This window comes from Mus musculus, chromosome 4 (genome assembly GCF_000001635.26).
Source record: "Mus musculus strain C57BL/6J chromosome 4, GRCm38.p6 C57BL/6J".
Classification (NCBI taxonomy): domain Eukaryota; kingdom Metazoa; phylum Chordata; class Mammalia; order Rodentia; family Muridae; genus Mus; species Mus musculus.
Genome location: NC_000070.6, coordinates 126,347,462 through 126,373,674, shown reverse-complemented (window position 1 = coordinate 126,373,674; position 26,213 = coordinate 126,347,462). Strand labels below are relative to the sequence as shown.

At 41.1% G+C, this 26,213-nt stretch overlaps 1 protein-coding gene across 9 annotated transcripts in view; it reads left to right on the top strand.

Annotated features, from left to right (window-relative positions):
- Positions 1 to 26,213, top strand: part of Ago3 (argonaute RISC catalytic subunit 3) — a 104,677-nt gene that overhangs the window by 57,996 nt on the left and 20,468 nt on the right. For 8 of the 9 annotated variants that reach the window (XM_006502917.4, XM_011240478.3, XM_030253390.1 and 5 more), the window contains 11 exons: positions 1,849 to 1,936; positions 2,060 to 2,207; positions 3,293 to 3,412; positions 5,069 to 5,191; positions 5,894 to 6,027; positions 9,845 to 10,029; positions 18,510 to 18,669; positions 19,904 to 19,994; positions 22,626 to 22,820; positions 23,355 to 23,489; positions 25,806 to 25,907. In XM_006502917.4, the coding sequence (XP_006502980.1) occupies positions 1,849 to 1,936; positions 2,060 to 2,207; positions 3,293 to 3,412; positions 5,069 to 5,191; positions 5,894 to 6,027; positions 9,845 to 10,029; positions 18,510 to 18,669; positions 19,904 to 19,994; positions 22,626 to 22,820; positions 23,355 to 23,489; positions 25,806 to 25,907 (1,481 nt within the window). The remainder of the gene's footprint in view (positions 1 to 1,848; positions 1,937 to 2,059; positions 2,208 to 3,292; positions 3,413 to 5,068; positions 5,192 to 5,893; positions 6,028 to 9,844; positions 10,030 to 18,509; positions 18,670 to 19,903; positions 19,995 to 22,625; positions 22,821 to 23,354; positions 23,490 to 25,805; positions 25,908 to 26,213) is intronic. The other variant, XR_001784115.2, reaches the window with a different exon arrangement.

The window sequence follows — 26,213 nt, the reverse complement described above, 5'->3', positions numbered from 1 at the left end:
CTTAACTCCTGGATTATTACTTTGGCCAATATGGCAGCCAGGAACTTGTGTATCTATTTAATTTAATTAAAAGTAAACTTTCAGTTTATCAGGCACATTAGCTGCATTTCCTGTACTCAGTAACATATTATTAATGATTGCCATATTAGCAGAAGCGTAAAACATCATCTCAGGAAATTGTGTTTCTCATCAGTACTTAAGAAAATTCTTGCTGGGCATAGTAGTGCGTGCTTTTAATCCAGCACTATAAAGGCAGATCTCTGTAAGTTCAAGGGCAGCCTGGTCTATGTAACAAGTTCCAGTCAGGACTACACTGAGGGAGCCTGTCATCATCCTCTACCTTCAAAAAGAAAGCCAAGAACCTTCCTGGTTTCTTGATATGCCAGTCATGGAGGCATCCCCCCCCCAACTCCAAAAAGCTAGGAAGGAAAATAAATGCAAGGATATTTTGAGCAACTCGGCAAGACCCTGTCTTGAAACTAAGTGAAAAGGACGGAGTTAGAGCTCAGTGGGAGGACACGCACCTGTGTGCGCACAGTGCTCAGTGGGAGGACACGCGCCTGTGCATACACAGCCCTGAGCAACTCCGAAACAGGGGCTTTCCTCAGCTGAGGAGTCAAAACCCATTTGTTTTTCAGATCCCATTACAGATGGTTGTGAGCTACCATATGGTTGCTGGGAACTGAACTCAGGACCTCTGGAAGAGCAGTCAGTGCTCTTAACCGCTAAGCCATCTCTCCATCCCCCAAAGCCCATTTCTTTACTTTCTAGAACAGCCTGGAATCCTTGAATCACTAAAGTTCATAAATGCATTACAATGATCTAGAAGTATTTTAGATTACTTGTTACATTGTATATACACATGTAATATATATGTATCTTTCTAAGAGTTCATTGCTTTTATCAGATTCTCAAAGGGGTCAATGACTCCATAAGAAAGTAGAGATCACCCACTTTAAGAATTATTTGAAGGAACCAGAAAGTGGTGGCCCATACCTTAAATTCCAGCACTCAGGAGGCAAAGATAGATGGGTCTTTGTGAGTTCAAGGCCAATCTGATCTATATACCAAGTTTCAGTACAGCCAGAGTACCTAGAGAGACCCTGCCTCAAAAAAAAAAAAAAAAAGTTACTTGGAAGGTTGACAAGATGGCACAGTGGGCAAATTCACTTGCCCCGAGCTTGGCAACCTAAGTTTGCTCCCCAGAACCCACATGGTGGAAGAAAAGAACCAATTTCTTTAAATTATCATTTGACCCCTACATTCATGTGTGTATGAGTATACACACAAAATAATTTTTTTAATTAAGAATTATTTTTTCCATTCTCATAGTCACTATTTCTGAGAAAAAAATTAACACAGTAAGAAAAATACCTAATAAAATTGTCACTCTGGTTCTGACAAAAGGACCAGATCTTTTTTTCTGCCTGTTTCACAAATCTTAGAAGGACTTCCTCCTTCAACTTTCTGAAACCCTGATCTTCAGTCAGTGTGATGAGAGGCTATTCAAATGCTTATGTTCTCATTCCCAAGTTTAAAAATTCCTGAGTTTATTGTAAAAATACATTTTTTGTTTCTAGTGGAGAACTTTTTCCCTTGATCTTTGGACTTAGCGAATTACAGGATTTTCTTTCTTAATAAGTAGAGCTTGATGGTGTAAAAAAAAAATTGGTATTAGGTCTGTCATAATTATGATCATTAGCAATGTCATGTAAAAGTTTCTGAAATCACATTGCTTGTGTCACAGACTTTGTGCCTGCTCAGAATAGAGGTTTTATAGTAGTGGTACAGACTGGTAAGCATTTTTCATGGAATTTCTGTAACCTTCATTTTTCTTGTTGGGAACAGGTCTGAAAGTTGAAGTGACTCATTGTGGAACAATGAGACGGAAATACCGTGTTTGTAATGTAACGAGAAGGCCTGCCAGCCACCAAACGTAAGGAAAGCTGCTGTTCACCACAGCAGTGACGTGAGGCAGCGCACTCTCGAGTAAGGGCTGGGAAGTTGGCCAACTCATAGTGGGATAAGAGTAGTTCATGTCGGCTCTTCTTTTTTCCAGCTTTCCTTTACAGCTAGAAAATGGCCAAACTGTGGAGAGGACTGTGGCTCAGTATTTCAGAGAAAAGTACACGCTGCAGCTGAAGTACCCACACCTTCCCTGCCTGCAAGTGGGGCAGGAGCAGAAGCATACATACCTGCCACTAGAAGTAATGTCTTTACACTGCTTATGATTAGCTTCTGTTCCTGTGTCTGTATGTGTGTGCAAGTGTGAATGTGCTTGCACATATGTGTGTGTGTGCACCATGCGTGCATGTTTGTGTAGGCCAAAGGATGACATCAAGAGTTTTTCAATATTGCTATCCATCTGGTTTTCCAGACAAGGTCTCTCATTGAACCCAGACATCAGCTGGATCTGTTTCTCCACCTTCCTTTCCCCTCCCTCTTCCCCAGCACTGGGGTTCCAGGCATATACTACCAGGCATATACTACCAGGCATAGTTTTGTACAATGCTAGGGATCTGAACTCGGGTTCTTATGCTGCAAGCTCTTTACCCTCAGGGCCATCTCCCTGACCTGTTCTTTTAGGGGATTTAATGGCCTATGATTTATCTGAGTCTCATATGTATCTTGAAATTTGAACAATTTTTAAATTCTTCTTTTTTTTCTAAAATTTCATTAAATAAAATAGTATATGTCTTGGTCAGAGCACCATGGAGCAACTTGGGGAGCCAAGGGTTCATTCAGCTTACACTTCCACATCACTGTTCATCATCAAAGGAAGTCAGGCCAGAAACCTGGAGGCAGGAGCTGATGCAGAGGCCGTGGAGGGGTGCTGCTTTCTGGCTTGCTCCCCATGGCTTGCTCAGCCTGCTTTCTTATAGAATCCAGGACCACTAGCATAGGAATGGCACCACACACGATGGGCTGGCCCTTCTCCATCAATCACTAATTAAGAAAGTGCCCTACAGCAGGATCTTATGGAAGTATTTTCTTTATTGAGTTTTGTGTCATGCTGACATAAAACTAGCCAACATGGTAGGAAAAAAGTTCACCCATAATTCTACCATTGGTTAGCATTTTTGCTGTTTCTTTCCGTCTTTATCCTGTACATTTTTCCTAACTATAATTATGTGATCGTGTGTAATTTGTTCTCTACTTTTTTAGTTTAACATACAGTAAAAAGAAGTGATTTAATAATGTAGACTTTAAAATTATATTTAACATGTGATTGGCATTAAGCAAGTGAGTTCTAACAAAAATATATACATTGTATAAATTATTCTATTTCTAGGTCTGTAATATTGTGGCTGGGCAAAGGTGTATCAAGAAACTAACGGACAATCAGACTTCTACAATGATAAAGGCAACAGCAAGATCTGCACCAGATAGACAAGAGGAAATTAGCAGATTGGTTAGTACAAAACTCTGAAATGGGATTTAAATGCATTAGGGTGAGCCACTCAAGGGAGCAGGGGATGGGGGTCAGGATTGTGGGAGGGGAAGACTAGGAGGGGGAGCAGTGATCAGGATGTAAAGTGAATACGTTTTTATTTAAAAGCAAAAGATTTATACGATCTAAAGAGAAACCATGGATGGGTCCATGGCTCCAGCTACACATGTAGCAGAGGATTGCCTTATCTGGCATCAATGAGACGGGAGGCCCTTGGTCTTGTAAAGGCTTGTTGCCCCAGCATAGGGTGATGCTGGAGGGGTGAGGTAGGAGTGGGAGGATGTGTGGGTAGGTGGGGGAGCACCCTCTTAGAGGCACAGGATAGGGGGATGGGGTGTGGGGGTTGCAGAGGGGAGACTGGGAAGGGGAACAACATTTGAAATGTAAATAAGTAAGATAACCAAGAAAGAAAGAAAGAAAGAAAGAAAGAAAGAAAGAAAGAAAGAAAGAAAGAAAGAAAGAAAGAAAGAAAGAAAGAAAGGAAGGAAGGAAGGAAGGAAGGAAGAAAGGAAGAAAGGAAGAAAGGAAGAAAGAAAGAAAGAAAGAAAGAAAGAAAGAAAGAAAAGAAAGAAAACCATTCCTTACAAGCTGATGCAACATTACCATTTTATAAACTGTGAGAATTAAAAGAGATTGTGAAAAAGCCAGGTATAGTGGCACACACCTTTAATCCCAACACTTGGGAAACAAATCTGAGTTCAAGGCCAGCCTGGTCTTCAGACTAAGTTACAGGACAGCCAGGGCTACACAGAGAAACCTGTCTTGAAAAAACAAAAGAAAAAAAAAAAAAGAAAAGAAAAATAGCTAATAGCGTATCTTGGTAGGATACAGTGCTGAAAAACCATGTATTATTAGTTCTTTGACTCTATGCGTGGATATGTTATATACATTTTATATAACATACATCATCTATAACTGATGATGACTTTTTAAAAATCTGTTTTTACTATTTCTCTTTAAATAAATGTATATGATATGATATACTTGAAAATACTGAAATAAAATTAAATAAATTATAAAGTGGGTAGTTAGAAAAAGGTAATTTTAGTGTTATGTTCCTAGATTCTTTATAACCAGAGGTTTTTTGTTTTGGTTCTAACTAACCAAACTGTCCAGTCTGAGGTTCTTTTTTGGTTGGTTGGTTGGTTTTTCATTTTTCAAGACAGGGTTTCTCTGTATAACAGCCCTGGCTGTCCTAGAACTCACTCTGTAGACCAGGCTGTCCTCGAATTCAGAAATCCACCTGCCTTACCTCCCGAGTGCTGGGATTAAGGCATGCACCATCATCTCAGTCAGAGGTTCTTATCCCATTTTAGATAGGTATTTCTCGATCCTGGAATTGCTTAAAGTCATCATTTCCATGGATCACAAATAGTTGAAGTATATTATTCAACCTAATATCTACATTGAGTTCTGAGTTATCAAGGTGTTCATAGATGTCCTACAGTCCCTGACTCAGTCTACAGGAAAATATTCTCTGCCTTATGGTCAGGGCACTGTTGATTATACTTATTATATATATAGTTGGCATAGAGGAAGAAAAGTGGAGGGTCTAGCAAGGATAGTGAGAGATTGAGGGAAAGTCTAAGAATAATGACAAATCTTTTCTGTTGTTAGGTAAGAAGTGCAAATTATGAAACAGATCCATTTGTTCAGGAGTTTCAGTTTAAAGTGCGGGATGAAATGGCCCATGTGACAGGACGTGTACTTCCAGCACCTATGCTCCAGTACGGAGGACGGGTAAAGCCTATCAGTAGCATTCTAATCATACACATATGATTTGCCAAGTATGGGGCTGGAGAGATGGCTCAGCAGGTAAGAGCACAGCTGCTCTTCTAGAAGTCCTGAGTTCAATTGCCAGCAACCACATGGTGACTCACAATCATCTGTAATGGGATCTGATGCTCTTTTCTGGCATGCAGGTGTACATGCATCAGAGCACTCATATAGAAAATAAGTAAATAATTTGCTAAGTAGGGAGAGAATGGCACTCTAAGTTTCAAACTTACTATTTTGTCATTCCAACAATACATTGGGTGTTTTATTTGTTTCAAGGTGAATTTCTTTAGTTGAGTTTAGCATAATTTTTTATTTACATATATATTTATTATGGGGGTGCACATGTGGAAGTCAAAAGGTAAGTGAGAGAGTTGGGTTCTCTCCTTCCACTATATGAGTTCTTGGGGGTGGCGAGGTGTCAAACTCAGGTCAGCATGCAAGGGGACAAGAGCTGCATGTGAAGTAAAGACCTGCTGAACCGTCTTGCTGGCCTCTTACTGGACTTTTGGTTTTAACAGTATAAATAATATTGATTTAGAACAGTCAACTCCACACGGAGTACTGAGGATTTATCAGTTCAGAACTTGAAGTGCTTACTTGAGCTTACCTGAAATGCATTATTTGGGAAAGTTTTTGATTTTTCACATGTCATTTCTCTTCCAGAACCGGACAGTAGCCACACCCAGCCACGGAGTATGGGACATGCGAGGAAAACAGTTCCACACAGGAGTCGAAATCAAAATGTGGGCTATTGCTTGCTTTGCCACACAGAGGCAGTGCAGAGAAGAAATACTAAAGTAAGGTGTCTTAGTCAGGGTTTCTATTCCTGCACAAACATCAAGACCAAGAAGCAAGTTGGGGAGGAAAGGGTTTATTCGGCTTACACTTCCATACTGCTGTTCATCACCAAAGGAAGTCAGGACTGGAACTCAAGCAGATCAGGGAGCAGGAGCTGATGCAGAGGCCATGGAGGGATGTTCTTTACTGGCTTGCTTCCCCTGGCTTGCTCAGCCTGCTCTCTTATAGAGCCAAGACTACCAGCCCAGAGATGGTCCCACCCACAAGGGGCCTTTCCCCCTTGATCACTAATTGAGAAAATACCTTACAGTTGGATCTCATGGAGGCATTTCCTCAACTGAAGCTCCTTTCTCTGTGAGAACTCCAGCTGTGTCAAGTTGACACAAAACTAGCCAGTACAATTGACCCCTTGTCAACTTGACACACAAACACATCACTAGTAAGCCTCAACCCTTAGTTTCTTATTCATCCCCAAGATCTAAATAACTTTAAAAGTCCCACGGTCTTTGCAAATTCTTAAAATTTCAATCTCTCTTAAAATCCAAAGTCTTTACAATTAAAAGTCTCTTAACTGTGGGCTTCACTAAAAAAACTTTCTTCAAGAGGGAAAAATATCAGGGCACAGTTCTCCAACCATCCAATGTCTGGGATCCAACTCATGATCTTCTGGCCTCCTCCAAGGGCTTGGGTCACTTCTCCAGCCATGCCCTTTGTAGCACACGAGTCATTCTCTAGGCTCCAGATACCTGTACTCCACTGCTGCTGCTCTTGGTGGTCATCTCATGGTACTGGCATCTCCAAAACACTGCATGACCCCGTCAGTCTTGAGCTATCAATTGCAACTGACGCTGCACTTTCACCAATGGCCTTCCATGGCCTCTCACAGTGCCGAGCCTCAGCTGCTCTGCGTGACCCCTTCATGCCTTCAAAACCAGTACCACCTGGGTGACCCTTACACATTAGCAAGTCCCGCTGCAGCAGGAGTACAGCCTTGGCTATCCCTGGAACACAGCCTCTTTGTGCTTTCAGAAAACACTTCCCAGAAGATGTCACCTCAACGATGCTGGTCTCTTCTTAATCACCGCTAATTTCCTAGCTCCAGCTAACCAGCATCAATAGTCCCAGTAATGCAAAGTTTTTGCTTTAGTAGTTCTGGTATCTTGTAAATCACACCTGATTCTTCAGCCCCAGCTAACCGGAACCACAGAATCTTCCCAATCAAAATAGCAATGGCCCTGAAAAGAGTCTTTAATTTTCCCTCTGAAATTTCACAAGCCAGACCTCCATCTTCTGAACTGTTCTCAACATTGTCTTCCAAGCTCCTTCACAGCATCTGACAAAGCTCTTAACAACAAATGGATCTTCAAGCCCAAAGTTCCAAAGTCCTTCCACAGTCCTCCCCAAAACATGGTCAGGTTGTCACAGGAATAACCCACTATGCTGGTACCAGTTTGTCTTAGTCAGGATTTCTATTCCTGCACAAACATCATGACCAAGAAGCAAGTTGGGGAGGAAAGGGTTTATTCGGCTTACACTTCCATACTGCTGTTCATCACCAAGGAAGTCAGAACTGGAACTCAAGCAGGTCAGGGAGCAGGAGCTGATGCAGAGACCATGGAGGGATGTTACTTAATGGCTTGCTTCCCCTGGCTTGCTCAGCCTGCTCTCTTATAGAGCCAAGACTACCAGCCCAGAGATGGTCCCACCCACAAGGGGCCTTTCCCCCTTGATCACTAATTGAGAAAATACCTTACAGTTGGATCTCATGGAGGCATTTCCTCAACTGAAGCTCCTTTCTCTGTGAGAACTCCAGCTGTGTCAAGTTGACACAAAACTAGCCAGTACATAAGGTGTTTCATAGATTTGGTCTGGGGACCTTTTATGTTTGAATTTTTTTTAATTATTTTTTTATGTCACTATGGGTGAACCCAGGACCTTGTACATCCAATAGGCTGCATCCCTGAACTATATACCCCAGCCCTCTATTTCAGTTTTAAATGATTCACTTCATGTTCTAACAAATGTTGCCTCAGTATGGAATATATTTAACCAGTGAACCGTTAAAACTATTTTTTCCATCTGGCTGGGATCACCTATCATTCCAGTTACATGGGAGGCTGAGGCAGGAGAATCATAAATTAACAAGACCCAGTCTCAGCAGTAATGTGTGTATCCATGTGTGCCCACACATTTGCAGATGTGTGTGGATGTACATCTTTCTGCATGTACAGGCCAGAAGTCAGCCAAAGATGTCAATTATCGGGCATTATCCACCAGGGTCTTTCATTGGCTTAGAACCCATTGAAATATTTAAATGAAAAGACAAAGGTTGTCAGCTTAATAAGGAAAGAAAAAATTGCTGAAGTTTCAACAATGTACATTAAAAATGAGTATTTTATAGTGAAATTATAAAGGTGAGTGTTGTGATGCACACCTTTAATCCTAGCACTCAGGAGGCAGAGGCCAGGGGATCCCTGAGTTCAAGGCCAGCCTGGTCTACAGAGTGAGATCTAGGACAACCAGGACTACACAGAAACTCTGTCTGAAAAACCAAAAAAGGAGAAAGAAGGAAGGAAGGAAGGAAGGAAGGAAGGAAGGAAGGAAGGAAGGGGGGGGGTGTATAAATTTACTTGTTATACCTGGGACTTCAAAAATTATAGCCATTGGTTGAGATCAAGAGGAATTAAAATATAGGGTCTAGTACCATCCACACTTTTAAACATCCAATGGGAGTCTTGTATGTGAATATATATGTATACATGTATATCTGTGTGTGTGTGCAGATAGGTTAAGGCCAGAGTTGATTTTAGGGATTTTTTTTTTCAAGACAGGGTTTCTCTTTGTAGCCCTGGCTGTCCTGGAACTCACTCTGTGGACCAGGCTGGCCTCGAACTCAGAACTGCCTGCCTCTGCCTCCCAATTTCTGGGATTAAAAGCACATGTCACCACTGCCTGGCGATTTTAGGGGTCTTCTTCAATCACCTTCCCCTTTATTTTTTGAGACAGGGCTTCTTACTGAATCTGGGATTCATTAATTCAGTTAGTGGCTGGCCAGCAAACCCCAGGGATCCAGTCTCAACCTCCTCAGTGCTGACAGTAGAGGTGTACACAGTAAATCTTTTACCAACTAAGCCGTCTCCCCAGACCCACTGGGGAGTCTTTGAACATATCCACAAAGGACAAAGGAAGGCCACTATAGATTACTGCTACCTTCTGTTGCCTTTAATGTTCGTAATCTGATGGCCTTTTCTATATCAAGCAAACACACAGATCTTCACCTGCTATTTCTTTCCCCTTCTCCTCTTTCTCCTCTCCTTCTTCCTCCTCTTTCTCCTCTCCTTCTTCCTCCTCGTCTTCTTCTTCCTCTTCCTTCTCTTCCTCCTCTTCTTTTCTCCTCCTTCTTCTTCTCCTTTTTCCTTGGTTTTTTTTTTTTTTTTTTTTTTTTTGAGACAGGGTTTCTCTATGTAACCCTGGCTGTCCTAGAATTCAGTTTGTAAACTAGGTTGTCCTTAATCTCAGAGATCCACCTGCCTCTGCCTCTGCCTCTGCCTCTGCCTCTGCCCCTCTGCCTCTCTGCCCCTCTGCCTCTGCCTCTCTGCCTCTTCCCCTCTGCCTCTGCCTCTGCCTCTCTGAGAGAAAGAAAAAAACCTTTTCATTGGTGTTTGGTAGACTTGGAGCTGGAGATATAGCTCAGTGTAGAGCACTTGCTGAACACACACAGGCCGTAGGTTCAATCCTTAATACTATACACACACAAAAGATAAAATATTTGGTACATTTTGATGTCTAGACAATCTTTTCTGGTTTCACCTTCAGAGGTTTCACAGACCAGCTTCGGAAGATTTCCAAGGATGCAGGGATGCCCATCCAGGGTCAGCCATGCTTCTGCAAATACGCACAGGGGGCAGACAGCGTGGAGCCCATGTTCCGGCATCTCAAGAACACCTACTCAGGACTGCAGCTCATTATCGTCATCCTGCCCGGGAAGACACCAGTGTATGGTAAGAAATATTTTAAAAATGCATTCTTCTTTAGTGAGAGTTCAACTCATTGCTAGAGCACTGGCCTGAAGATGTGCACAGACCTGGATTTGATCCCCAGCACTGCAACAGCAGAATACTGCAATTTTTTCCTTCTCCTGCTTAATGTTGTTTTTAGAATTAGATAACCTAAAATTTTCAAATACTAAAATATATTTGTAACATAGTATCAAATCATGTGTTAGCTGGGAAGTGGTGGTACATGCCTTTATTCCCAACACTTGGGATGCAGAGACAGGAGGATCTCTTGAGTTCGAGGCTAGCCTGGTCTACAGAATGAGTTCCAGGACAGTCAAGACTACACAAAGAAACCATGTCAAAACAAACAAAAAACAGAAACAACAACAACCAAAACACCTCACATAGTATTACTTTAAAGCAAAGCCTATAAGCTAAATAGTAAAAAGAAGACTCTGAGAAATGACTTGTAGTACCTAAAAGAGACCTCCCAAGCAGAGCTTCAGAGAAGAATCATGTTACGACATGTCATCAGAGTAACTTGTGTGGCAGGAGGAGGTCGTGGGCTACAGCACAGATTGTGGAGATACACTGGTGCTCAGCGTGCAGACACTGCAGCTTATACTGCCTGTGTGATGTGACTCAGTTAGGTAACTGCACACAGCTTTCCTTTCTTCACCTGTGAAGCTGGGATAATTTAATACCTAACCCTATATGATTGTATACACAGTAAAAGTTTTGTGAGATTAATAGAAGAACTCTAATACTGAAAGACTCACAACGTGAGGACTCCCCCACGTTCTGACTCAGGAGAGGCAACACCCCACAATCACCAATGAGAAACGGTCTTGCTGCAAACTGCAAGAGGATTTTTATTCAAGAGCACTCTCGGGCCCACGGTCATACACCACGCAGGGGTAGAGGACTGTGGCACCCAGTAGCTGATTAAGGGGGTATTTAAAGGAAGAAACCACAACTCAAGGAGGTGGGGAGGGCGTTGTTGGAAAATACCAAAAATACCAGTTAAGAGTCACAAGGAAGTGTAAAGTCACAAATGTCACAAGGAATACCTGGTAATTGTGAGGGTTATTTCTCAAGACCGTTTCTAAGAGCCCCTAACGATAGCACATTTGCATTGCAGGTTCCAGCAATGGTCAGGGTGGGTCAGGGTGACTTTCTTTGAATGAACACTCTTTGAACCCAGGAAGCGGGTGGGTGGAGGAAAGAATGTCGCTATCTGTTTTATGACCAGCACCTGGAGCACTAAGTCACAAAGACCACACTCCCAAGCCTGGACCTAAAAGCCTCAAATTTTGTTTTTACTTTGCTATACTTCTTCAATACCTTGAGTCATGAAAAAATATTTAGGAAAATAATAACTTGCAAACCATTGAATGTAGTGAAGTAATTTCATACTAGAAATGACAGAAGTAAGGGTAGGAAGATAGTTCAATTAGTTTAAAGTGCTTGCCTGATTTTGATCCCCAAGAACCCATATAAAAAGTCAGGCTCTGCAGCATGCGCCTATAGTCTCTGCACTGGAGACACAAAGAAGCATGTCTGGACTTGCTGTCCAGCCAGTCCAATGGTGAGCTCTACATTCAGTGAGAAACCCTGTCTGGTAAAACAAAATGGGGAGTGATTGGAGAGGACACTTTTCATCCACTTCGGGCCCTCCACACTCAAGTGCACATCTGCACACACATGTGTATACACACATGCATATATGCATGAGCACCTCTACACACACAGAGAGAGGGAGGTGGGGAGGGCGGCAAATGGGGGAGTTGGGTGACGAGGCTCTGGACGGATGACTTGGTGGTTAAGAGCACTTCCAGAGGACCCAGTTTCAATTCTCAGCACCCACATTGCAGCTAACAGCTCTCTGTAACTCCAGTTCCAAAGGATCTAAAGCCCTCTTCTAGTCTCCATGAGCATCAAGCATGCATGTAGTGCAAACACATCCATGCCGCTTAAATAACTCACCGATATAAAATAAAAGTAACTAAAAAAGAAAAAGAAACAAAAGAAGGGGTCTGAAGTTCAATAGGCAAATGCTTGGTTATGAGATGGTTCCTACCATCACAAGACCAAAAACAAAAATAAAAGAAATAACAAAGAAAAATTGTCACATTTGACCACACAAAAATTATTATATCGCTAATGTAGTAAATTTAAAATCAACAGAACACGGCAAACAGAGACAGTAAATACTAGCTTATCATTAGAAAAAATGAACATATTGGTTCAACAAAGGAAACATTTTCTAGTCTTTTGTTTTAGTTAATTAACTTATGAGCCTTATTTTTAAAAAGTCAGGGTTTCTAGCCCAGGCTGGCCGTAAACTCCCTGTGTTGCTGGAGATGACCTGGAGTTTCTGATCTTACTGCTTTCCCCTCCTGAGTGCTGGCTCAGAGGAGGTGCACACTAGCATGCTCAGGGGTTTGTGTGATGCAGTGCTTCTTGCATGTTGGCAAGCAGTATACTAAGTAAGCTATATCACCAACCCCTAAACATGTATTCTTAGTCTGCAATTCAGTATTTCAAATTCAAACTGCCTATTCAAAGAAATTAATTTATCTTCTGGATATAGCTTGTGGTGAAGCACTTACCACCTAGCATGTATATCACTCTAGGTTCAGTCCCTAGCACTAAAAACAAAGTTATGCAGTATTCCTGATCATTAAAGAAATTTTAACTAGAGTTAAGTGTCTTAGTTAGGGTTTTACTGCTGTGGACAGATACCATGACCAATGCAGGTCTTAAAAAGGACATTTAATTGGGGCTGGCTTACAGGTTTGGAGGTTCAGTCTATTATCATCAAGGCAGGAGCATGGCAGTGTCCAGGTGGTCATGGTGCAGACTGAGCTGAGAGTTCTAAATCCTCATCTGAAGACTGCTAGTAGAATACTGGCTTCCAGGCAGCTAGGATAAGGGTCTTAAAAGCCCACACCCACAGTGATATGCCTACTCCAACAAGGCCCTGCCTACTTCAACTACTTCTAATAGTGCCACTCCATATGCTGAGCATATACAAACCATCACCATAAGTTAATTTTTATCAATAATAATAATACCTATTCTTGACAAAAATTTGAATGAGTACACATTCTTACATACTGTTGGTGGAAAGCAAATATTTTCATAGCCTCCAAACTGTTTCTTTGTTTGTTTTTGCCTAGTTTACATTCATCTGCTTCTAATAGAAATGAGATAGACAGCTTCTGATGAATGACAGGGAAGGCTGACCTGTGGCCTTCTCACACATGTGCACACACACCTGCACACACATGAACATGTAAACACATACACATTCACAAATTAAATAAATAAATATACTTGCTTAAAATAGCTTTAGATTTACAGATCAATTGAGCAAATAGTCTGGGGAGTTCCCCTATGTTATCTGCCCTTTGCACAGACTAACCTTTCTCCTTAATGTGTTCCATTTACTGAACCAAAGCATTCATACTGTAAACATTATTAATTATTAATGCATTGCCCACAGTTTACATTAAAGTCCGCTGTTCATGTTGAACAGCATAGGTCTGACAGATATGTATCCACTATTACAGCACCATACAGAATAGTTTCACTGTTGGGTTTTTTTGTTTGGTTGGTTGGTTTGGTTTGGTTTGGTTTTTCGAGACAGGGTTTCTCTGTGTAGCCCTGGCTGTCCTGGAACTCACTCTGTAGACCAGGCTGGCCTCGAACTCAGAAATCTGCCTGCCTCTGCCTCCCGAGTGCTGGGATTAAAGGCGTGCGCCACCACTGCTTGGCATTTTCACTGTTCTTAAATTCCTCTGTTCATCATTCCCCTTCCTCCCTCGATCCTTGAAGCCACTGATTTCTTTACTATTGCTATTAGCTTTGCTTCTTCTAAATTGTCACACAGTGGAATTATTTTATATGTAGCCCTTCTCTCTCTGTCTCTCCTTCCTTCCTTCCTTCCTTCCTTCCTTCCTTCCTTCCTTCCTTCCTTCCTTCCTTCCTTCCTTTCTTCCTTCCTTTCCTTCCTTCCTTCCTTTCTTTCTTTCTTTTTTCCTTTTTCATTTGTTTGTTTTGTTTATTTTTCAAGACAAGGTTTTCTCTTTATAACCCTAGCTGACCTAGAAGTTTTTCTGTAGACCAGGCTGGCCTCAAACTCAGAGATCCTCTTGTCTCTGCCTCCTGAGTGCTGGGATTAAAGGTGTGGTCCACCCCTGCCAGCCCACTGCTGTCTGCCTGCTATGTAGTCTTTCTAATAGACTTCTTTCACTTAGCAATGTACATTCAAGGTTCCTCCACATTTTCTCTAAGGACTGATAGGTCACTTAGTTCTTGAATTTATATTTCCTCATATGATTATACTACTGCTTTTTTGCAAATTGGAAAGTGTCTTGCTTGTTTCTAGACCAATAGAAAAGAATGTAAAAACAAGAATGGAAATGTCCCTAGTACACGTCTGATGGTGTCACTATATGTATCTAGAGCCTCGGAGCAGAATGTAACCTTCTGGCTGTTTAAGTAATTCTAATGTCAGTAACCAAAAGGAGAAGGTGACAAAAAGCGCACGTCAGAAGTCAGCAGAAGTCCTAGGTTCCGCTTCAGCAGTGACCCCCCTGCCCCAGTCTAAGAAGCTCTTGCAGTGTTGCTTCTGTTGTTGTAATCTCCCTTTATTTTTCAGGTCCCACAGGGACTCCGTTCCCTCTCTTCCTCCTACCTGTGTTGCTTGTCGTACTCCACTTCCCATGCTTCACCAAGAGGAAATGCAAACTATTCACTTGAATTTTAACAAAAGCTTTATCTTTCCTCCCTGACAAAAATCTAATTTTTTCTTAGTATCTTATATACAACCTTATTACTTCTTTAATTTTGCTTTCATATTTGTATTGTTCAATTTAAGCCTTTTATCAAGTAGAAAGTAGACAGAGGCAGGAGCAGTATCTGTTGACTAAAATATACCATACTTTCTATAATTAGGTTCTGGCTGTTCGTTGACATTTTTGTTAAGGTATGGAGAAATGGCTCAATGGGTAAAGGTATTGCCTACAAGCCTAATGGCTTGAGTTTGATCCCAGATACACAAATTGTGGAAGTAAAGCCCAATTCCTGCAAGTTGTCCTCTGACTGTCACAAGTGCACATGGCATTCATATACACATACACACACACACGTACCAAATTAATAAATATAGTGATTTTTGAATTTTTTGTCTGTCATTGGCTATAAAGATTTTATATGTATACACACACATACTTACATACCGCTCAATCTCCCTCTGAACCCTGGATTTTACTTATAGAAATGAACCCTGAAGATAAAATGAAATAAAACAATAAAGGTTAATTCATAGCATTGTTTGAAATACCAAAGACCTGCAGTGGGCATAGTGGTGCATGGCTTTAATACCAACACTCAGGAGGCAGAGCCAGCTGGGTCTCTGAATTTGAGGCCAGCCTGGTCTACAAAGTGAGTTTCAGGACAGCCAGAGCTACCCAGAGAAATCTTGTCTCAACCAATAACAATAACCTGAAGCCATCTGTGGTCATTTGAGTAGGAATGGCCCCATACACTCATGTGTTTGAATCTTTAGTCATCAAGGAGTGGCGCTGCTTGAAAAGGATTAGACATGTCGCCTTATTGGAGTGTCTTGTTGAAGGAAGTGTGTCACTGGGGGTGGTCTTTAAGGTTTCAAAAGCTCAGGATAAGCCCAGTGACTTTATTCTTCCTGCTGCCTGAGGATCTAGATATTAAACTCAGTTAATGTCTGCCTGCATGCCACCTTGCTCCTCACTATAACAGTGGACTAAACCTCTGAAACTGTAAGCAAGCCCCAATTAAATGTTTTCTTTTATAAGAGATGCTGTCGTTATGGTGTCTTCACAGTAATAAAACGCTAACTAAGACAGAAGTTGGTACCAGGGAGCAGAGTACTGCTATGACAGTCCTGAGTGTGCTGCTTGTTGATGGAGTGTGGACTTTGGGGTTTGGACTAGGAAAGCAGTTGAATGTTTTAAGTGGAACTTAATAAGCTGTGGTGGTTTGCTTAGGTATGCCCTCCATAGACTCATGTATTTGAATGCTTGGCCCATAGGGAGTGGCGCTATAGGAAGTGTGGCCTTGTTGGAGTAGGTGTAGTATTATTAGAGGAAGTGTGTCACTGTAGGATTGGGCTTTGAGATCTCCTATGCATAAGTTATGCCCAGTGTGGCATACAGTCTCCTGCTGCTGCCTATGGATCAAGATGTACAACTCCTGGCTCCTCTAGCACCATGTCTGCCTGCATCCTGCCATGCTTCCCACCATGATGATAGAAGACTAAACTTCTGAAACTGTAAGCCAGTCTCAGTTAATTTTTGTCCTTATAAAAGTTGCCTTGGAGATGGTGTCTTTCCACAGTAGTGAAACCATTCTTGTGGTATTTTGGCCAAGAATGTGGCTGCATTTTGCCCTTACCCTCCCCCCCCCCCGCCCCCGCCCATAAAAAGCTGCCCAAGACTAAATGAAGAGTGTTGATTTAATGGCATTAGCAGGAGGAGATTTCAAGACAGCCTAGTATTGACTGTGTTGCGTGGTTATTAGTGGTCATTTTTATGTTGATTGAGTAAGCTGAGCAAGGAAAAATACTTGTACAGATTGAAGGAAAGGGAGCCACAGAATGTGGATGTTGGGGCGCCTAGTGCTCAGAGAGATAAAAGGTTTAAAGAAAAGCCTGATGCTAAATGGAATAAAGAGAATGGAAACCTCAGGGCAAGACCCCACTCAGCTAAATTTCCAACTTGTGAAAAGGAATTAAAGAAAAGCTTAAGCAACAAAGAAAACCACCAAAACCAGAAAGCTGATGAAAATGTATTTGAATGAGGAGACCAAGTTCAGCCCCAGCAAGCATCAGAACTTGGCAGCTTTGGCCACATGGTTCTGACTTTGGAGTCAAGAATACAAAAAAGGAGCCAGGCGTGGTGGCGCACGCCTTTAATCCCAGCACTCGGGAGGCAGGGGCAGGTGGATTTCTGAGTTCGAGGCCAGCCTGGTCTACAGAGTGAGTTCCAGAACAGCCAGGACTACACAGAGAAACCCTGTCTCAAAAAAACACAAACAAACAAAAAAAGGATACAAAAAAGTGTTAATGGAATCTTTCTATGCACAGTTGAGGAAAGCTGCTGAGGCCAGGCATGTATCATGAGTATCCCTAGAGAGGTGGCTCAGAAAATAAAGAGCACTGGCTTCTCTTCCAGAAGACCTGGTTTCAACTTTCAGCACCCACATGTAACCCACAAACATTTGTAACTCCAGTTCTATTGAATATGATGCCCTCTCTGGCCACCTCAAACACCAGATACACATGTGGTGCACAGACATGCAGACAAAACACTCACACACACAGTTTTTCTTCACTAAAAAAGAAAATCTATTTCATTTTAAATCGTGTGTGTGTCTGTGTGTCTGCGTTGGTGTTTGAATGTAAGTATAGATGTTCATTGAGGCCAGAGGTGTACAATTTCCTGGAGCTGGAGTTATAGGTGTTATGAAGCACTTGAGGCTCAGATTCTCTACAAGAATTGTATGAGTTCTTTTTTGGTTGGTTGGTTGGTTGATTGGTTTTCATTATTTAAGGCAGGGTTTCTTTGTGTAATAGCTCTGGCTGGTCACTTTGGGACCAGGCTAACCTCAAATACACAGAGATCTTCCTACCTCAGCCTTACAAGTGCTGGAATTTAAGGTGTGCATCCCCACACCTGGCTGAATAGTACTAGTTTTAAATAACAGTTTCTCTCTGCATCTTTTTTAATATTTTAATTTATTCTTTCATAACTTAATACACGTATACAATGAGTTTCTGCTCCTCCTGGATCCACCCCTTCTTCTGCATCTTCATTGTCTTCAACTTAGAAATCCTTTAAAATTGATAGAGGCCTTTTCTTTCTTCCTTCAGCTTTAAAAATATTTTGGGGGACTTGTTAGTATAGCCCAGCTAGTAAAGGCATTTGTCATGCAAGCCTGACAGCCCTCCTCTGAGTACTGGGATTAAAGATGTGTGCCACCATTCCTGGCTAAAAGTTTAGATTTTTTAAATATACTTTTCATGTACAAAATAAACAATAGATAAATTCTAAATTGGTGCTTAAATTTTTCATGCATTTTTAATGATTTATTTTTTAATTAAAAAATTAATTTATGCCGGGCAGTGGTGGCGCACGCCTTTAATCCCAGCACTTGGGAGGCAGAGACAGGCAGATTTCTGAGTTCGAGGCCAGCCTGGTCTACAAAGTGAGTTCCAGGACAGCCAAAACTATACAGAGAAACCCTGTCTCGAAAAACCAAAAAAAAATAATAATAATAGTAATAATTTATTTATTGTTGTTTTAATATTGGTATAATTTCAGGTACCCTACCAAATGGTGATACATTTCAAGGGATCCTTCATAGCTTTACTGTTAAGGGGGGAATTAATTTTTTATGTGTCCTCTTTTTTGACTGAATCATTTGCATTTGTTCCATAGCGGAAGTGAAACGTGTGGGAGATACACTTTTGGGTATGGCCACACAGTGTGTACAAGTCAAGAATGTAATAAAAACATCTCCTCAAACTCTTTCAAACTTGTGCCTAAAGATCAATGTTAAACTTGGAGGAATCAATAATATTCTTGTACCTCATCAAAGGTAAGCTTTTCTTTTTCATCCTTTATTTTTCCCCATAAGCTTGAATAACTACAAAAGATATTAACAGACAACCTTAGTGATTCTTGCCTGTGAACTAATCTTAACAAGATTAAGAGATTGTTGGAGCTGGAGACATAATGGTTAAATGCATGCCTTTAATCCCCCAGCACTTGGGTGGCAGAGACAGGTAGATCTCTGTGCACTTGAGACTAGCCTGGTCTGCATATAGAGTTCCAGAACAGCCTGGTATACATAGTGAGTTACAAGCCAGCCAGGACTATACAGTGAGACCCTGTCTTGTTAAACAGGAGATGAGATTTATAAATGAGGCAGAGAATTTAACCAATACATTCAAAAACTAAGAAACAAGCCAATATTTTAATAAATATCTTAACCTTTATTTTATATATATCTCTGTGCACATGTGTGTGCAGCACCTGTGGAAGCCAGAAGATAATGGATCCCAGGACTGGTGTTAGAGAGCTGTGAGCCACCATGTGTGTGCTGAGTCCTCTGGGCAAACAACTGCTGAGGCATCTCTCAGCCCCAGCCCTTTCAATTCTAAAGGATGAAGTTTTAAAATGAAATTTAAAAAATGCTAGGACTTCATGGTTATTAAATATATATTCAAATTTTATTCTTTGGATTAGGAAATAGTGGACTCCTGAAAATGTAAAATAGACTAAAACTAAAAGTCAAAGGCTTGCTGATTCTTTTTGTCCTTAAGTCCCATAGACTTAAAAATGTAAGTAGATTTTTTTTAAATTCATAAAAATTATTGGGATACTATGAAGAAACCTACGATTTTTCCCATTACAGAGAATAATAACATTAGTTTCTTTTACAACCATAGTACCATTGTTTAAAACCTGGTACATCTCACAAGATGTCAGAGAGGCATAGCAGCTTTACTTCATTGACTAGAGATTCCTGAGTTAAGAGGTAGTCATGGGCATGGTGGCACACACCTTTAATCCCAGAATTTGGGAGACAGAAGCAGAGGATCTCTGTGAGTTCTAGAGCAGCCTGGTCTATGTAGTGATTCCCAGGACTGCCAAGGCTATGTAGGAATAAAAACAAAACAAAACACGTTACTCAGCAATTCAAGTCTGGTATGCTGTCTGGTGATTGCCCAGGCTTCCTTTGTACTGTCAGTGGAGTGCAGTTATATTGCAATCATGTGAAACAGGTGAAACAAATGAACTGTCTAACCCTTTAAAAAAATGTGTTTAAGACCTTCTGTGTTCCAGCAACCAGTGATCTTCCTGGGCGCAGATGTCACACACCCGCCTGCTGGTGACGGAAAAAAGCCCTCCATTGCTGCTGTGAGTACCTCCAGACAAGCCTATGTTATTAAAAACCTAGACCAACACAAACATTGTGGTTTCCACATTTCAAAATTTAGTATTTTCTTCTTTATTAATTTTTGGGGGTTAACATACCAAGCACTGAATTTCCTGGGATTGTCACACATGAGCCTATATTCTTGTTCTCAGTCCCTTTCCTCCTTCATTGCTCTCTGCAGTCTCCTCCCTTCTCCAGCTGGGTCTCTATTCTCCCAGTTAGTCTGTCTGTCTGTCTAGATAGATAGATATGTCTGTCTGTCTATCTATCTATCTATCTATCTAATTTTAAATTTAGGTTCCATGTTTGATAGAGAGCACGTGATATTTGTCTTTCTAAGACTGGCTTTATTTTACTTAATGATTTCCATTTGTATCTATTTTTCTGATCATCATAATTTCATTTTTCTTTACATCTGCATAAAACCCTATTGTGTGTGTGCAAGTATCACATTTGTTTGTTTGACTGTTGGGAGGGCATGTAAGAGGAGAACTTGCAGGAGTTGGTTCTCCTTCCACCAAGCCTGACCGTCCCTGAAACCCACCCTAACCCAGACTACTGGCCCCTGCACCACATTTTCTTTATCCATTTATTTGCCAATGAATGTCTAAGCAGGTACAGTTTCCTAGCTATTGTGAATAGTACAACCATAAACATGTAAGCACGGGTATCTTTGTGGTCTGTTGACTTTAAGTTCTTCAGGTGTGTACCCAAGAGTGATATAACTAAGTCATATGGTAGCTCCGTTTTCACTATTTTGAGAAACCTGTCTACTGCTTTCACTTGTCGCTGCTCACATTCCCACCAACAGTGGATACGGCTCCTCCTTCAGTACACTGTAGCCAGCGTTTATTGTCATTTATTTGTGGCAGTGGCCACTCTCTCTGCCTGGGGGAGATGGATTTCCAAGACTTTTATTTTCATTTCCTTTAAGGTTAAGAATGTTGAACCATTTGTCAAGTGCTTGTTGGCCATTTGTATTTCTTCTTTCTCTATTGCGTTTATTGCTGGGGAGAGGTACACATTAGCGCTGCTATGGGATGCATGTGGAGAGAAGAGGACAATTTGCAGAGTTAATTCTCATTCTCCCGTGTGGATCCCAGAGATCAAACTCAGGCGGTTAGTCTGGCTGCAGTTGCATTTGCTTGCTGAGTGTACCTCCCTGTCTCTGTCTCTGTCTCTGTCTCTGTCTCTCTGAATGTGTGTGTCTCTCTCTCTGTCTCTCTCTCTCTGCCCCTGTGTCTCTTCTCTTCAGAATTGTCTGCTCACTTTATTGCTCACTTTATTCACCAATCAATTTATTGATTAGATAATTTGGTTTTCCTCTTTTAAGATTTTATTTTTATTTTATGTATGTAAAAGGTTGTCTTGGTTCTTCCTCCTAGTCCCATGCTCCCAGAAATAAGACTCAGACTCAATATATATTTACAAATATCTTGACTATATAGCTAGGCTCTTCTCTAACTAAAATCATTAAAATAAAATAATCCACTTACTCTTTTTTATTTATTTTATGTATGTAAGTATACTATAGCTGTCTTCAGACACACCAGAAGAGAGCATTGGATCTCATTACAGATGGTTGTGAGCCATCATGTGGTTGCTAGGAATTGAACTCAGGACCTCTGGAAGAGCAGTCAGTACTCTTAACAGCTGAGCCATCTCTCCAGCCCCCAACCCATTTATCTAATCTATATTCTGCCATGTGGCTGGTTACCCATGGTTAGCTACCATGTGTCTATCACATCTTCCTGGGCAAGAATCTCCCAAGCCTGGCTCTATCCCAGAATTCTTTCTGCCTCCCAGATGTCCCATCTTCTATTCTACCCTTTCCTATAGGCCATAGGTTTTATTAATTGACAGGTGATAAATACATCCATACAATATACACGATATCCCTCTATATATTAATATGTTTTTGTCTGTGTGTGTGTCTGCACCACTTGTGTGCAGTTCCCATGGAGGCCAGAGGTCCTTGAAACTGGAGTTAATAGACAGTTGTGAGCCACCATGTGGGTGCTTGGAACTGAACCAGGGTCCTTGGCATGAGCAGCCAGTGATCTTAACTGCTGAGCCATTTCTTCAGCCCCTGGTTGGTTGGTTGGTTGGTTGGTGATAGTCTTTAATCTTTGTAGTTCTTTAACGATCTTCTTGTAACTAACTTTAATTCTTGCTCTTTGGGTTGAAGAGTTTTTGGCCAAGGTCGATCATTCTGGTTTGGGGGTACAAATAGGTATAATATACCTATTAAATCTGTTAACTTTATTCCTTAAATCTCATGACTATTGTAATTTGCCTGCTTTCCCTTTCTATAACTGTGCAACCCCTGGCCTTTCCATGCACACACATTCACATGTAAGGACATTATACATGTGCCCAAATACATACAAAATATGGATATGCAAACATGAGCACCACACACACATGAAAATAGAAAAAATACTACCTAATTGTTTTTGATACTATTCTGGTCTTTTATTTTGCTCTTTACTAGGAATTGTCTAATTTTTGTTATTTTTAAAATAAATAATGATGAACAGGCTTCAGTAAAATATGGATGTAAATGAAGAGAGTTTAGTTTTGATTAATTTTTTCTCATTTTTCCCCACTAGGTTGTAGGTAGTATGGATGCCCATCCAAGCAGATACTGTGCCACAGTAAGAGTTCAGAGACCCCGACAGGAAATCATCCAGGACTTGGCCTCCATGGTCCGGGAACTGCTCATCCAATTTTATAAATCAACCCGATTCAAACCTACTCGTATAATCTTCTATCGGGATGGTGTTTCAGAAGGACAGTTCAGACAGGTTGGCTGCCATAAGTCTACCAAATACTAAGTTTATGATGTGATATCTAGTTCTGAAGGTGAACAGCTGAAGTTATAAGTTTGTCAAAGCAAAACTGATGCATCAGTGGATTTTGCTTTTTAAATCTTCCTCTGGCTATGTGAGCCTTCATTGCTCTGCTCATGGTTAAATGAACTGCAGAATATTGAGCTGTACAGTATGTGATGTTAAGTCATGAGGTGGGCCGGAGAGGTGGCCTAGCAGTTAAGAGTGCTTGCAGCTCTTACAGAGGAACTGAGTTCTGTGCCCAGCACCCACATCAGTGCTCACCACCACCTCACTACCACCTGCAGCTCCAGGAGATCTGATGTCCTCTTCTGGCATCCAGGGCACCTGCACTCATGTGCACAGACCCACACCCACACACATATACATAACTTAAAATGAAATGATCCTTGAAAACAAAAAAATCATGAAGTTAAATCATTCTCTTACTTTGGAATTTGTAAAAGAAGCAACTGGCTATATTCAGTCTTTGTACTGTATCTTTTCTAGGTATTATATTATGAGCTACTGGCAATTCGAGAAGCCTGTATCAGTTTGGAAAAAGACTATCAACCTGGAATAACCTACATTGTTGTTCAGAAGAGACATCATACACGGTTGTTCTGTGCTGATAGGACAGAAAGGGTAATTTTACGTCGTGTAATACTTCTCTACGCCCAGCTCCCTCCCCGCCACCAAGCTTCCAGTGTCTGTCTCTTCCCTTCCCTTTCTCTCTCTTCTCCCTGTCCCTCCTCCTCTCCCTCCTTTCCTGTCTCCTTCCTTCCTTCTTCTCTTTTTGTGTTGCTGGAAATCATGCTGGGGCCTCATGAATGTTCATGTATACTGTGCTGTATCCCAGTCTATGTGCCTTCTTAGTTTAACTGATTTAATCCCCCCAAAATTATGCAACTATTATTACATATAATAATGCATAGTATATATAATGTATATTATTATCATCCTTGTCTTGAAAATGAAGAAACTAAGTAATCTCTCAAAATGGTTACAGAGAAAGCACTGATAAAAGCAGTCCTCAAATCCAAGCTATGTACTACACAGTGGTTTTTTTGTTTTGTTTGTTTGTTTGTTTGTTTGTTTGTTTTGGTTAGTTTTTCAAGACAGGGTTTCTCTGTGTAGCCCTGGCTGTCCGGGAACTCACTCTGGAGACCAGGCTGGCCTCAAACTCAGAAATCCACCTGCCTCTGCCTCCCAAGTGCTAGGATTAAAGGCGTACACCACCATACCTGGCCTTTTTTTTTTTTAAATGTATTTATTTATTATATATAAATACACTGTAGCTGTCTTCAGACACACCAGAAGAGGGCGTCCCATCTCATTACAAATGGTTGTGAGCTACCATGTGGTTGCTAGGATTTGAACTCAGGACCTCTGGAAGAGCAGTCAGTGCTCTTAACTGCTGAGCCATCTCTCCAGCCCCACAGCGTTCTTTTTTTTATAATTCATTTATTTTATTTTATGTACATTGGTATTTTGCTTACATGTATATCTAGTTACAGACAGTTGTGAACTGCCACCATGGGTGCTAGGAATTGAACCCAGGTCCTCCGGAAGAGCAGCTAGTGCTCTTAACCTCTGAGCCATTATTCCAACCCTACCACAGAGTGTTTTAATCATCATGGTAGACCACCTAATAGGTGCAGTGATTTTTATCAGAGCCTCCCGGTTGTTAAAGACCTTCGATTCTAAATGACTAGTAAATTTTTATACCTAGAAAACCTGACGTGGGTGGAATGACAATGAACAGATGTGATTAGTAATGCCGCTCGTCCATGCTTGCTTCTCATGCTCTATGTAATTCTTTTTTTTTTCCCCTTTTTCTTTTTTATTAGGTATTTTCCTCATTTACATTTCCCATGCTATCCCAAAAGTCCCCCATACCCTCCCCACAACTCCCCTACCCACCCATTCCCACTTTTTGGCCCTGGCATATAAAGTTTGCAAGTCCAATGGGCCTCTCTTTCCAGTGATGGCCGACTAGGCCATCTTTTGATACATATGCAGCTAGAGACAAGAGCTCCGGGTACTGGTTAGTTCATAATGTTGTTCCACCTATAGGGTTGCAGTTACCTTTAGCTCCTTGGGTATTTTCTCTAGCTCCTCCATTGGGGGCCGCTCTATGTAATTATAATAATGTCTGCGATGGAGCTTAGTGGAGTGTTTAGATGTAATGTACATTTCGGACCATGCGTTCAAAAAAAAAAGATGGAAGCTTTTTATAGCCGAGAAAACAGAGATAAAATACCTTGTTCTAGATAGAACAGCGGCTCTCAATCTGTTGGTTGCAACCACTTTGGCAAATCTCTGTCTCCAAAATATATTTACACTATAATTCATAAATAGCAAAATTACTTATGAATAGCAACAAAAATAATTTTCTGGTTGGGGTTCATCACAGCAAAAGGAACTATATTAAAGGGTTGCAGTGCCTGTATTAAAGGTTGAGAACCACTGCCCTAGAGCATAAATCTAGAAACTGGAACTGTCATGAGGAGCCAGGTATTCTGTTTCCTCTTTAAATATGTACAGCTTCTATATGGTATGTGTTACTCATTTATTAGGCTGGGATTTTTTTAAGAGGAGGCATAATTAAGCTGGGCATGATAACATATACATTCAATCCTAGCATTCAGGAGGCAGAGATAGGCAGATCTCTGTAAGTTCAAGGCTAGCCTGGTCTACAGAACTAGTTTTAAGACAGCCAAGGCTAAACAACAAAACCCTGTCTTGGAAAATCAAATAGTAATAATGATAAAAATAACAAGAATAAATTTTAAAAGACTAGGAACTAAGGGGTGTACTTAATAGCTATTTAAGTAGTATTTCAAGGTAAAAGTAGTGAAAGGCAAGGTCAGTGTACGTTTTTTAACATTTTAAATATACTTTCTGATTTTTTTCCTTTGTCTTGTTGATTTAAAATTTGATTTAAAAAAAAAAATCTAGGTTGGAAGAAGCGGCAACATCCCAGCTGGAACCACGGTGGATACCGACATTACTCACCCATATGAATTCGACTTTTATCTCTGTAGCCATGCTGGAATACAGGTGAGCCTGCTCTCAGGGAAGTTTTCACTCAGAGCCTCAATTTTCCTCAGCAAAAAGAGAAATAATACTTTTCTCTGTGTTCCTAGTGTTTTCCACATGTAAGTTTTAGTAAGTGAATTTCTTCCTTTTCCTTGCTTTAAGAGGGAAATATTTTAATGAAAACAGCAGAATTAGTGAGCTGGGCAGGTGGTGCACACCTTTAATCCTAGCACTCAGGAGACAGAGGCAGGTGGATCTCTGAGTTCAAGGCCAGCCTGGGCTACAGAATGAGTTCCAGGACAGCCAGGGCTACACAGAGAAACCCTG